Here is a 13659-nt window from a genome sequence, read left to right as displayed (position 1 = left end):
GCCATAGGCGTATCATTAACCATCCCAACCTGAGCTGGCCGGACTTGGCCCTGACAAGGCAGAAGTGGATCTGGCCCCTTCTCTCCCGGGCTCAGCTGGCTTCGCGATGGCGCAGGCCAAATGAGTTCACCCCACAAATGCCACCTGGCCAGCTCCCCTTGGCGTCTGTCTCACAACAGCTCTGTGGCAAGGACTAGTTGGAAAGTATCTTTTTTTGTGTTTCTGAATCTCTCCAGGAATTCCTGGTGAGTAAAAGGGACATGGGTCCCCGGGACATCTCACAGGTAAGGAAGCAGGGCTCCGGGGGCACGTGGGTGTGCCCAGCTCCTCAGCTGGCCTGCCATGGCCCCGCCACCTCTGAGGAAGCTCTTGAGCAGCTGGCCTGGTTGCCGGGTATTTTTAGCTACAGATCCAGTCCCTACACCACCACTGGAGCTGAGTCCAAATCAAACACACTCCAGTCCGGCTGGGGCTGGGGTTCTGCCAGCCTCTTGGCCAGGCAAGGGTGGGTGGGCAGGCTGGGGCCAGCGTCAGCTGTTCTGCTGGACCCAGGCAGGGCTGGAAAGACTCACTTGTTCTCTCCCCCCTCCCCCCTCAGCTTTGTGTAAGTGGTTCTGTCAAAAGTCAAAATTGCAGCCCCATTTCTCAGATGGAAAGTGGAAAAGTGAGGATTTTGAGAATAGTCAGGAGCTCTCCCACTGGCTCGTGTGGTTAACCCAGTTTCCCGAGGCATAGTTTGCTCAGAGTGGGGTGACCTTTCTATGTGAATTCTCCCCAGGCCCCTCCCAGGCGAGGCAGCCTCCCTCCCTCTCTTACACTCCCAGTCCCTCCCTAGCTTTAGGCTCCCTGCCTGGGGGGGGGGGGCAGGCCTGAGAGGAGGCGGCTGCAGAGGTAAGTGGTCGTCCCTTCATGCAAAACCCTCTTCCACCCTCCCCCTCCTCCTGTGGTCATTTCTGACACGTGTCTGGACCTGGTCCCTTCTCCTGCCAACCTCAGGCTGCCTCACCAGCCAATCATAGCTCCTCTGTGGTCACTGAAGGGAGCAGGAGGGTCCAGCTGTGGCTGGACCAGCTCAGGAGCCTTCTGTCCAGCGTCCCCTGCTTGAGCCTGGCAGCCAGGCTCTCTGTGCTCTAACCCTGGTTACCTTGACGACAGGGTCTGACCTCCTTCCACCCCCCAGCCACTGGCACACCTGCTGGGGTTTTCCAGCCGCCAGGCACGTGCCCAGGCTGGGTACCCATCTGGCCTGCCCTGCCAGCACTGCCAAGCTTAGTTCACATACCACCCGGCTCTCAACCTTCTGTGAGCTCCTCACAGGTAGGAACACAATTGCCTCTCAGTAAACTTGTGTTGCAAAAAAAGAATGAGTTGCTGTAAAATTTTTCTAGGGGGGTGCCTGACCCAGCCGATGCCACCTGGCTGGGTGACAGGGTCGGGCTACTGGGCTCTTAATTGACCACCTCTTCCCAGCTCTGGGCTCTTTGGGGGCCTCCACGGGCAGCTCGCTGCTGCCCTCCGGTGGTCAGACCCGGCATTTATGCAGCTGCCAGGTTGGCAGTTTCCTGCCCGAAGGAAAGTTTACCTCGCCTTTGCTGAGAACTTGAAAATTGGTCATCTTCGGGGTGGGGTAGGGGGCAAGAGGACCCTGAGTCCTGCCAGCCCCTCTTGGAGGGAACTCCCAGGCGTCGGACCCCCGCCGGGAGGACCCTGCTCGCTCACTTGGCCATGCCCCGGTGCCCATCCTGCCTGGCACTCCTACCAGGGGCCTGGCTGGTAGAGGTCGGCCCAGGGTCGCGGGGGGCGGGGGTGGCAGCCAGCCAGCCGCCCTGCAGCACCTGCGCGGGGTGAGCGCTGTCAGGCGCTGCTTGGTCGGGGGCTGGGAGGGTTGGATGAAAGACTGCAGGCTGGAGAACGCCGATTTAAATCTCGGGGCGGAGGAAGGGGTTACCCGTCTCCCAAACGGGCGAGGGGGGCGCCGCTGACCTCCGCGGGCGCTGCCCTGGGCCTCGCGCCCCTTCCTCGCCCGCGTCCTGCCGGGGGGACGCCTCCCGCGGGTGCTAGGAGGAGGCTGCCGCCCGCGCCGACGCGCTCGCCCGGCAGAGGGCGCCCGAAGCCCACCTTGCGCCCCGAGGGAGGTGGGGGCAGGTAAACGGAACCGCTGTGCCCCACCCCCAGCCCGCGCCCACGCGGGGACCCAGACCGGGCGGGCGGGCACAACTCGCGCGCCAGCATCTCCCCTGGCACCACCAGCCTACCTGCCCCCAGGGGGAGACGCGCCGGAGGCGGACTTGCCCCCGGCCGCGCAGCCGGAGCGGGGCAGAGCGAGGGGGCTGCTGCCGAAGCTTGAAACCCGGGCTCGGAGAACCAGGGGGCCGGGGCCGGGGGCCCGCCCGCCAATCAAAGGGCCCCTGTCCAAGCCGGCCAATCAAAGAGCCCCCGGCAGGAGGCGGAGCCTGCCAGGTAGGGGGTGCCCCGCGGGAGGCGGCGGAAACGCTGGGCTCTGGACGGGGGGCGGGGGGCGCCGCGATGAGCTGGGAGCGGGCAGGAGCCCCGCTGGCCGCCGAGCACCCCGCGTCTCAGCTTCCCTGCGAGTGAGCAGTGAATGCCCCGGGCGGGTCCCCTAGCGGGAAGGGACCTGAGGCTGGGAGGTGGCCCGGGCGGCTGCCTGGCGGAGGTGGCGCGGGCGCCGGGGGGCGGGGCTTATCGGCGCCCCGCCCCCGCCGCGAGCTGCGGCCCCGCGCCCGGCCCCGCGCCGCTGCCAGTAGCGCCGGCTCCGGGCGATGGACGCGCCCAGCGCCCCGGCCCCCGCCGCCCCGGCCCCGGCCCCGGCCCCGGCCCCGGCCCCGGCCCCGGCCCCGGCCCCGGCCCCGGCCCCGGCCCCGGCCCCGGCCCCGGCCCCGGGGAGGAAGGAGCTGAAGATCGTGATCGTGGGCGACGGCGGCTGCGGCAAGACTTCGCTGCTCATGGTGTACAGCCAGGGCGCCTTCCCCGAGGTGAGGCCGCGGGGCGCGCTCGGGACCCCAGCCTGCGCCTCGGCCCGGGCGCGGGGTCCCCGGCGTCCTGCGCCCAGACACCGGCCGCCACCCCGGGGCGCCCCCTCGGGAACCCCAGAGCCTGGCGGAGCGAGGGGGGCTGGGCCGGAGGGGGTGAAGGTGGAAGGAACGGGGGGCAGCCCGGCACCCCCCGAGCACCCACCGCACCCCTTATCCGACAGCACTACGCGCCATCCGTGTTCGAGAAGTACACGGCCAGCGTGACCGTGGGCAGCAAGGAGGTGACCCTGAACCTCTACGACACGGCGGGTGAGTGCGCCGCGGGCCGAGGGTCCCCGGGGTTCCCCCCGAGGGTTTCCCCGCCCGGGCATCCCCGTTGGCATCCCCGTTGGCATCCCCGTTGGCATCCCCGAGGGGCGCTGGCGGGCGCCTGGCTGGGTGGCCCTGGTGGCTCAGCGGCCCTCGTCCTTCCTCTCCTGTGGTTCTAGGAAATCGTGGGCCTCCTTCGCTTCCCCCGCAGCCAGGGTTTCGGGTGTTGCCTGCTGGGGTCTCCCGAGGCTCTGTGAGCTGCAGATTCGGGTCCTCTGGCGCTGGGGTTCCCTGGGCTGCATCTCTGGGGGCTGTGCTTCTAGAATAGTCCGGGCTACGGATGAGAGCTTGTGACCCCAAGATGCTGCGGCCGGCCTCCCTGAGGCTCCCGGGGTCCCGCGGGTGCAGATTTTGATTGCCACGCTCCCGGGGTCCCACGGGCCGCCGCGCGTGGTTCGGGAATTCCGTGGCCTCCAGTTGTGCGCCTGTGGCTCGAGGGTTCTGTGGCTCCGGTTCCGGGGCCTTCCGGGTTCCCTGGAGGAGACCGGGCACCGAGGAAGGAACCGAGCTCGAGGGAGTATCGCAGTGAGGAGTGAGGCGCCGCGGGCCACCCGCAGCTCCTCGCGGGTTTCGGCTGCCTGCCGGGCCATCCAGCCATCCTGCCCTCCGAGGCCTGTTGCTGGGGGACGGGCCGGAGGCGCCCAAGCCACTGGGAGGATTGGGAGGACTCTGGTGGGGGGCTTCCATCTTGCCCTGGGCTCCCATCTGCGCTGAGTAAACATTGGGGAGCAAAGATCGGGATTCCCAGCCTCTGTGACTCAGTGTTTAGTGACCCGCGTGGAACCCTGTCATCAGACACTCCTTCCCCAGGCAAGCCTTGTATGTGTGAGGTGACAAGGGGACGTCTCCAACTGGCCTTGCATGGAGCCAGATTCCAGACCCCTCCCCAGCCCTCCCCTGCCCTCCCCCAAGCTGCCATTAGCGTCTCTCATTCTACCTGGGGAGTGTCCGGGAAAGGGCCGCCCCAGCCCCAGCCCCAGCCCCCTCCTCTGCTCCTGACTCCTGGCAGGCCTCGCTGTTCGGGTATATCCCCTCCACCCCCTCCACAGTGGCCTCTAAGGACCTCCCCCTCTTGGATGAGGGCCCTTGAGGGGCTGCCCCAGAACCGGGAGGTGCCTCGGCCCACTAAAGGCTTCTGAGGAATTCCCAAGGGTGTGGCCACAAGGGCAGTAAAAATCATGGTGTGATTTTTACACCATGTGTTAGTTTCACATGTTCCCCATCTGGGACCGAGGGAGAGGCAGGTTCAGAGTCTCCCTCCCTCCACCGGCTTCCTCTGCCCTCAGGGCGTCAGAGTCCCTAGTTCACTGTCACCCAGAGAAAGATGCTCCGGGAACGTGTCAGGGTAGGTTGTCATGTGAAGGTTCTGGGAAGCTTCTACTTGCGGTGTTTTTTTTTCAATTCTCTCCTAAGGATATTTTTTCTATTTTCAGAGAGAGTGGAAGGGGGAGAGAAAGAGAGAGAGAGAGAGGGAGGGAGGGAGGGAGGGAGGGAGAGAAACATCGATGTGAGAGACGCACACCAATTGGTCGCCTCCGGCATGCCCCTGACCAGGGCCAGGGTACGTGCCCTTGACCGGAATCAAACCCGAGACCCTTCAGTCCTCAGGCCGAGGCTCTAACCACTGAGCTAAACCGGCCAGGGCTGTTTTAAGAAAGGATTTGCTCTCAGGGCTACTCCAGGAGGGATGGAGGAAGCCACCTCCCAGTCGTCAGAGTCATCTGACCACCCCGGGCAGTGATGATCCTGTTCTCACGTGTTTAGGAGTCAGACCTGGGCTTTCCCGATGGCTCCCCTGGCTGGGTGCCATTGGGGATGCCTGGGCCTCAGTTTCCTTATCTGTAACCAGGGCTGAAATAGTTGTGAGATTAAATCAGGTCCATGCAACGTGCCGCACTTAGTACAGGGGCTGCTCTGAGCGGGAGCTCACTAAGTGTTGTCATGGTGAGTTTTTAGCCCCCACCCCCACCCCTTTCAGCTGGAGCACAGTTCCTGGCCTGCAGAGCCCCGGGCGGGCCCCCCACTGCTTTCCCAGCAGGACTTTCCCCTGCGGTATCAGCCTCACATCGAAGTCCCCGGGGAGTAGACTGGCCCACACCCAGGGAGGGGTACTCAGGGAGGAAGGGCATGGCTGGCTCCCTCCCCAAGGGTGTCCTGCTGTTTGGCGGAGCTTGAAGGAGACACCGGGTGCTTGTCCTAGAGGGAGGCTTGTGGGGGCGAATGAATGAAGAAACCCGGCCCCGGCCGGTGTGGCTCAGTGGTTAGAGCATCGGCCTGCGCACCGAGGGGTCTCAGGTTGGATTCCCAGTGAAGGGCGCCTACCTGGGTTGCAGGTCCTCTCCCTGGCCCAGTTGGGGCACATGAAGCAGGCAACCAACCCTGTGTCTCTCTCACATCCATGTCTCTCTCCCTCCCTCCGTCCCTCCCACTCTCTCTAAAAATCAATGGAGAAAATATCCCCAGGTGAAGATTAACAGGAAGAAAAAAAAGACCCCCCCGGTGAGGTCCTGTGTGACTAAGGCGATGATGACATTCGTGTCTGCCTGTAGGGGGACAGATATCTGGAGAACGTGTCAGGAAAGAGTGGCAGGTGACCACATAGAGAAAGGCGGACCCTGAGCAGGGAGGGGACTGACTGAGGTGGAGATGAGTCATAAAGGTTGTCGGAGAAGGTTCTGAAACCTGGTGGGCTAGACCCTATGGCGGGGAGTCGGGAGGTGGCATCTCTCCAACCAGCCAGTGGTTTGACCAGAGCTTGGGGACGGGTGACTCTCGGAAGGCTGAATTGGCCCGTACCCAGGACCTGCGTGCGCCGCAGGGGCCCAGCCCCGCCACTTGCGGCCAGCCTGCGGCAGTTAGACACGCAGCAGAGGGAGGTGCCAGGAGGGCTGCCAGCGCCGGCGCCCACAGCTGGGGGCCTGCGAGCACCCATGGCCCCGACACCCTCAGAGACAGGAAGCTGTGGTGAGGTCTGAAGTTTCCTGGGCAGGGGAAAGCGGAGGAGAGGTGGGAGGTTCAGACACCAACCAGACGGAGCCTTCGGGGCCTCGGGGTGGGGCCCGGGGCGTCACGGGTTGGGGTGGGGATTGCCCGGGGAGGTGGGGTGCTGTGGTTTCCTTTGCACCCTGATATGGGGACACTAGGAAAAGGGGCAGAGTACTCGCTCAGACAAGGACCAGGGGGTGTCTAGGAGCCGCGAGCACGGAGGCCCGGGGCGGTCAGAACGGGCCCTCGGCCGGCTGCAGGCTGGGGCTCCCGTGGCCCCAGCTACTCCAGCCTCTGGGGGGGCCATGCAAGTGGGTGGGCCCCAAGCACTAGTAAAAGTGGGTTCCTTTCCGGCAGCTTCCTCCTCTCGCCCTGCCCCACGCCCTGGCCGGAGCTGGGACTCACCTGCCCAGTGTATGTCCTCCAGCCGATCTGGGGACCACTGTGGCCCGGTGACACCCTCTCCCCTCTGTGTCTCAGAGACCTCCGCCCCGGAAAGGTGACTGCAGCGGCTGAGCTCCGTCCCGCAGAGGAAATACCCTCTCGAGAGGCAGGAGCCCCACTTCCTCCCTCCCCGCAGGCCTTTCCCCGCCAAACACAAGTGCCTCCACTTGATGTAACTCTGGGCTTTTTCTAACGTCTGAGGCCCATCTGTGGAGGCCGGAGCGGAGCACAAGTAGGCCCTTCGACGGGTGCCTTGGCCCCTTGTTTAAGCCTCGGCGTTACTGGCGGTAAATGGGGAGGTAATAATACCGCATTGTGTCTGGAGGACCCCATAAAGCTTGTGGGTCTAAAAAGCCAGCGTTATGCCCGGCTGGCGTGGCCCAGCGGTTGAGCATCGACCTGTGACCCAGGAGGTCGAGGTTCGATTCCCGGTCAGGGCACAGGCCCCGGGTTGGGGGCTCGATTCCCCAGTCGGGGGCGCGCAGGAGGCAGCCGATCAATGACCCTCGCATTATTGATGTTTCTCTCTCTCTCCCTCTCACTTCCTTTTTCTGAAGTCAATAAAGACATATTAAAAAAGTAATAATGACATGCCAGGGTTAGAACTCCTCCACCCAGGACCCTGTCCCTTGGCAGTTTCTATTTTAGGAGTAACCACAGTAGCCGTCCCTCACCTTGGCCCAGCATTGCTCAGTCTACAAGTCCTTTGCTTTCAATATCAGGGGCGAGGTGTCACCCCCTTTTCCAGATAAGGAAACTGAGGCCCAGAGAGGGAAGGTGCCAGAGTCATGGAATGTGAGTCAAAGAGCAGCCTGGCCCTCCTGACTCATACGGGAGGTGTCCCGGACACTCCCAAGGAGAGGTGAGGTCAACAGCACCTGGAAGTCCGTCATGTTCAGAGTGGAGGCCCCCTCTGAATCCTGGGGAAAGCCAAGCCGGGCACTGTCAGGCCAGGAAGGCAGCCCGGAGGAGGAGCTGGCATCTGGGCTGGCTGCGCATCCCTTCCCAGAATCCCTCTCTCCTTGAGACACCTGTGCTGGGAGCCTTTTCCTCACCTGGTCAGGGCTAGGGTTTGTCAAAGGTGAGGACCACTCCCTATCCTTTGGGACAGAGTGAGAGGGGGGCACCCCAATAAGCCTACCTGTGGTCTCCTGTCATTTACAAAGTTTCCTGTAAGCTGTGTGACGGCGGACAAGTCACATCGCCTTTCTGTGCTTCAGTTTCTGCCGCTGTAAAGTGTGGTAACCACAGCCCTGTCCTGTAGGCTCACAGGAATGATAAGGCAGGTAGAGGGCTTTGGATGGGGCCTGGCATATGATGAGCCACACTAATTACTTTTATTATTATTGTCATCAAGGCTCACCTGCTTCTCGCATACCCATTTCGCAGATGAGAAAACCGAGGCCCAGGGATTAACTCCCAACTGGGAAGGCTAGGGAAGGCTACCTGGGAGAATTGGTCCCTTTAGAGTGCCCTGGCCGGCAGCTGACCTTGGACTTGGGGAATGAGCTGGCGCTCCAGCTCCCTGGAGAGCCTGTGACCTTGAAAAATGCCCCCTGAGCCACACGGGCTCCTGACAGGAAGAACCCTCCATGCCCAGCTTACTTCCCGGGGTGGCAGCTTAAACAAACTCGGGATGAAAGTGCAGGTGCTGAGGGCCGCGGGGATTCTTACCGCATTTCATTAACCCCCTGGTTCGTTCGCTCATTCAGCAAACGGAACTAAGCTTGTCAGTGTCCCAGGGGTAACAGTGAGTAGCACAGACATGGCCCCTGTCCTCGGGGGGAGACCAAAAGGAAAAAAAAGCCCAGCAGAATATTGTGACATCACATAGTGATACGGGCCAGGAAGAAAAAGAAAGCCACAGCCGGCCCTGGGACCTGCTGGGAAGGGGGTGACGCTTCTGCAGAGGCCTGAAGGGAAGGAGGGACCAGGCCGTGCTGCCGAGTGGGGAAGAGCCTTCTAGAAGAGGCAGCAGCAAGGGCGGGGCTCGGCAGCCGGCGAGGCCCCACTTCCTCCCCCAGCCCGCGGCAGCCTCACTTCTGCCCTCATGGCTTCGCTGAAACCGTCGCAGCCGGAATGGGCCAACCCGGGGCGCGTCGCGGCCCGAGTGTCCCCCGTGGGACCGGAGGTGAACAATTTCAAAAGCACCACCGGCCAGTGCGGACGGGACGCCTGCCGGGCGCCAGGAGTTCGCGGTTAAGGACAGACGTGGTCCCGGCCCTCAGGGTGCTTCCAGGCCACAGGGCGACAGGCAGGAAACAGGCACGCGCAGGACAGATTGTGGGCAAGCTGGGCGGGGGGGGGACACGGGCGCAGGAGGCCCCACTTTACACCCACTGGGCCACCCGGCCACGCGTCTGAGGGGATGAGAGGGTGGCTGCACCCCAGTTGTGAACCGTATCGCGCACCAGAGGCAAAAGCGCCCTGCGACGTGGGGGGGGGGGGGTCAGTGGAAATAGAAGGCAAAGGGAAACAATGTGGACGGTTGGTCTGGATGTTTGAAAATAATGATGCTGGAAAGAAAATGGGGGGGGGGACCTGAGGGAAAAGCATCCCAGGTGCAGGGAACAGCACATGCAGCGGCTCTGAGGCACGAGAACTTGGTGGGTTTGGGAAACCGCGAGGAGGCCACCGGGGCTGGACCCCAGTGAGTGAGGGGCCTGGAGGGAGGGAGACGAGGTCAGGGGCGGGGGCCCAGGGCCTGCGGACCACCGGGCGATGTTTGGGTTTTATTAAAGGGCCGTAGGGAGCCGTTGGAGGCGTTTCAGCTGGGAGGAGGGGCAGGACTTTTACTTGTTTTCAGATCCATCCAGCTGCCGGGTGGAGGACGGATTGGTTGAGGGGCAGCAGGGGGAGGCGGTGGCCTGGGTGAGGAGGGCACCATGCTGTGCAGGACTCCCCCCAAGATGGACGTGACCTATACCGGCCACTGGCCCCGTGTGGTAATCAATCACCTGCAGTGTCGCTAGTGTAACGGAGAACCTCAATTTTTAATGTTAATTTAAACAGCGACGTGGGGCTAGAGGCTGCCCTATAGGACGGCAGAGGTCTAGAAAGACACGGACAAGGTTAGGGGTGGGGACAGTTTGGGGCCCGAAAGGGGCAGGAATAGCATGCTGGGCCAGTTCTCGTCGGAGGAGGATTTCCCAGCTTTGTGGCGATGAGGCCAGAAGGGGCTGAGTGGGCTGAGCCCTGCCTGCCTCCCGCCCCCTCTCCAGTGTTGGGGGGATTTCGGCTGAATGACAGGCAGCTTGGACAGTGCTCCTGCCCAGCCGTCGTCATAACTGGCAGCCACTCGCTGCCCGCTGTCAGGAGGGCCAGTGGGGAGAGAGGGTGGCTGTGTCCTGTCATCGGGGAGGGGGAGCAGAAGCAGGGCTTGGCCTGTCTGTGCTCCGCGGAGAGGCCACTTGTCCCGAGAGGCCTTTGGCAGGGAGCCCGGGGCACCTGCAGGCTGCAGGGAGGGGCCGGGAGTGGATTCCAGGGCCTCCTAGGACGTCCCTGCTCCATGGAAGGAAGTCACCTTGCCTTTCTGCAGAGGTGCCCGGGGGGGTTGCCAATGAGCCCGAAAGGCTCTCATCTCTCACTGTGGGAGTTTTTTTAAAAGAACCAGGCACGGCAACCAAGTGCAGGACTTAAACGCAGCGTCCGGCTTCTGGACTGCGGAGAAAGTGCTGGAAGGCAGGTCTGCACTGGGCCAGTGGGGTGGGTCAGAGCCCTGCCTCGGCGTCACTTTCCCGAGTGTGGCCGAGTCTGGCAGGCCTGCTGTGGCCCGTGAGAGGCCGTCCCGCTCCTAGAATGTCCTTAGGAAACCCGCAGGGAACTATTCCCGGTGAAGCAGCCCAGCGTGTGCACCTGCCTCTCGGGCGCTTCAAGGTGTTTCACGCAGATAACACAAGTGGGGAGAGGTAAACCCTCGGCGAATCCGAGTCAGGGCGTTTTTGGCATTGTTTCTCTCAATTTTCCTGGAAGTTTCAAATATAAATTTTAAAAAGCCAAACAAAAAAACCCCACTGCTGCTCCAGGCCAGCCTTGGGGTGGGTCTGATGTACCCCGGGGGTGGGGAGGGGGGGCGGGGAGCTTGCTGTGTCCCGTCCCCCACTCTTCCTAGCACTGGCCAGAGTGGCAGGACGAATTCCACCCGAGGCCACGCACCTCTCGGCCTGGGGGCACCTCCTCTAACTGAATTTTCGGGGAGGGGGGCATGGCCTCAGAGCCTGCACTTTCAGCCTGAGCACCCGGGCCGGGGGTTGGGGGGTTTTGGGGGCTGGGGGTGGATAACCGGCTCCGGTCTCCAGCGTAATTGCTTGCAGCTTCTCAGCACTTCCCCGCAATCAGGCCCAGCTCTGAGCCCTGCCGGGGTTTTCTCTCCTGTCATCTTTGCCGCCGTCCAGGAGGGTGGGCAGCCACCTGCCTTCCACACGACAGAACCGAAGCCCAGACACGTCGCGTCCAGCAGGCCCCCAGCCCTAGCCCTTCTGAGCCCAGACCAGGGACTCAGGTGGACGAGTGGGGGGGGCGCCTCCCTGACCCCCCCGCCCCGCTCTCTGGTTTCAGGGCAGGAAGACTACGACCGGCTGCGGCCCCTCTCCTACCAGAACACCCACCTTGTGCTCATCTGCTATGACGTCATGAACCCCACCAGCTATGACAATGTCCTGGTCAAGGTGAGGCCCGGCTCCCAGCCAGCCGGCCTTCGGGGGGGCGGAGGGGGGCCTCGGATCCAGCCCCAGCCCTGACGCCCAGCCCCTCCCTCCACAGTGGTTCCCTGAGGTCACCCACTTCTGCCGAGGGACCCCCATGGTGCTCATTGGCTGCAAGACAGACCTGAGGAAGGACAAGGAACAGCTGCGGAAGCTGCGGGCGGCCCAGCTGGAGCCCATCACCTACATGCAGGTGGGCCCGGGCCCTCCCTCCCTCACCCCACTGCCAGCAGCCCCAGCCCCCCCCCCCCGCGCACTGCCGTGGCCTGAACGATTCCCAGGCCTTTGGCCTCCACAGCTGGGGCACCCCCGTGGCCTTTCGGACAGCGGAAGCCAACGGGATTGTAAGAATAATTTTAAAAAGTCGACAGCCCGCTTACCTGAGCCCCGCACTTGCCTCATTTCACCCTGTCACCCTGAGGCAGGTGCTGTTGGTGTTCCCCATTTTACGGGGGATAAACTGAGACTCAGAGAGGTTAAGTAGCTTGCCTAGGGTCACACAGCTGACCGACGGGAAGTTAGGATGCTGTCCCCATCTCTCCCGCCCGAGTCTGGGCTCTCAGCCATCATTCTGTCCTGTACCCCAGGGGACCCGAGGGGCAGCCGTCCCCTAACTCACGAGACTCCAAAGGAGCACAAAGGGAAACTAACAACGTTGAATAAAAGGGGGTGAGCGTGAGCGAGCGTAAACGTGTTCTAGAATAGATCCTTTCCTCCCCGTCAGCAGCCCAGCCGCCTGAGCGGAGCCTGTGGGGAGCCTGCGGGGAGGGAGAGCCGTGTGTTAGGGGGCCCTCCCCTCGAGGCCCTCGCCTCTCCTCACAGGCCTGGCAGGCGCAACAGACACCCCGGTTCTCAGAAGTCACCCCCGTTTCTGCCTGAGGTTGAAGCGGCGGGTGGAGGCCAGGAGGGGGCCTCTCGCTGCAGGACCGCACCAGATGAACCCTGCTGTGCCCGCTGCACACGCTGGGGGGCTGCCTGGGAGGGGGCGGGGGGCCCCACACCCCCCAGGGCGTCAGGAGCACCCCAGGCTCCCGGCCCCTCGTCTAACGCTGGCCGCCCCCCCGCCCAGGGCCTGAGCACCTGCCAGCAAATCCGAGCCGCCCTCTACCTGGAATGTTCCGCCAAGTTTCGGGAGAACGTGGAGGACGTCTTCCGGGAGGCCGCCAAGGTGGCCCTGAGCTCCCTGAAGAAGGCGCAGCGGCAGAAACACCAGCGGCGCTGCCTGCTGCTCTGACCCCGGGCCCCTGCCCACCGGCTCCGAGGGCACGTGGAGTCCGGGTCCCCAGTGCCTGGCGTCTGGAGCCCGTGGCGAGACTCCGGGGGCGTTCTGAACCCCTCCTTTCCCAGCTGCGGCCCGCGTGGTGGTGGGCAGAGGTGCCGGACGCAGTCCCCCGTGCCCTGGAGCCGGCATTTGCCCCCAGGACACCCGCCCCCCCCAGCCGCATGTGCCCCCCTTGAAGTGACAAACTGCGCTGGTGCGTGGGTAACTGGAGCTGGCCGCGTTCCCCACGTCACCCGCCTCCCGGGGCCGGGAGATAGGCAGGGCTGCGTCCTCCAGCTCCCGGCTTCCTGCCCCCGGAGCGCCCAGGCCAGGAGGCGAGACCAGGCCTATCAGGAGAACACAGCCCCGGACGCGGGGACGCACCCCCTTCCCCGCCCCCCTCTGCCCCCCTCGGAGGACTTCAGTAGCAGCCTCCGGCCTGGCTGACATCCTGCCAGAGCTGGGCGCACATGACCAGGGGAGGAGAAACTCAGAGAGCAAACGAACATTCTGGACCCCCATCTGACCCATTCGGGGTCTCACCTACAGCCCCCACTGCCGGAAACGAGAGGAGGTGACAGCAGCTCCTGATTTGGGCATGGCAGTGCTCTTTAGACTGTGTCTCTGTCTGCAAAAGGACAGCCCGGCCCGCTGAGTCCTCAGGCTCCCCTCTGCCCCTCACAGCCACCACCTCTGCCAAGATGTGTTCTGGGCCCGAGACCACCCCGGCCTCATTCGTGAACGGACTTGATCGACCCCCAGCTGCAGATTCACAGAAACTCCTCCTGGAAGGTCTGGGGTCGGGTGTCCAGGATTTCTTAAACAAGGGCCCCAGGTGATTCCAATACCCCAGAGGCTGAGAGCTGCTTGGTTCCTGAGTGAGCTCAGGAGCCGGCATCGCCTT

The 13659-nt window shown here is 63.5% G+C and overlaps 1 protein-coding gene across 1 annotated transcript; it reads left to right on the top strand.

Moving 5' to 3' along the window:
- Positions 1-2780: 2780 nt before the first annotated feature.
- Positions 2781-13659, top strand: RHOF (ras homolog family member F, filopodia associated). Its single transcript, XM_087828799.1, has 5 exons — positions 2781-2993; positions 3215-3302; positions 11349-11458; positions 11553-11687; positions 12564-13659. Exons 1-5 carry the CDS (start codon positions 2781-2783, stop codon positions 12726-12728), a joined length of 711 nt encoding a protein of 236 aa, XP_087684925.1. The 3' UTR covers positions 12729-13659.

This window comes from Miniopterus natalensis, chromosome 20 (assembly GCF_054644295.1).
Source record: "Miniopterus natalensis isolate mMinNat1 chromosome 20, mMinNat1.hap1, whole genome shotgun sequence".
Taxonomy (NCBI): domain Eukaryota; kingdom Metazoa; phylum Chordata; class Mammalia; order Chiroptera; family Miniopteridae; genus Miniopterus; species Miniopterus natalensis.
This window is presented reverse-complemented; position numbering and strand designations above follow the sequence as displayed.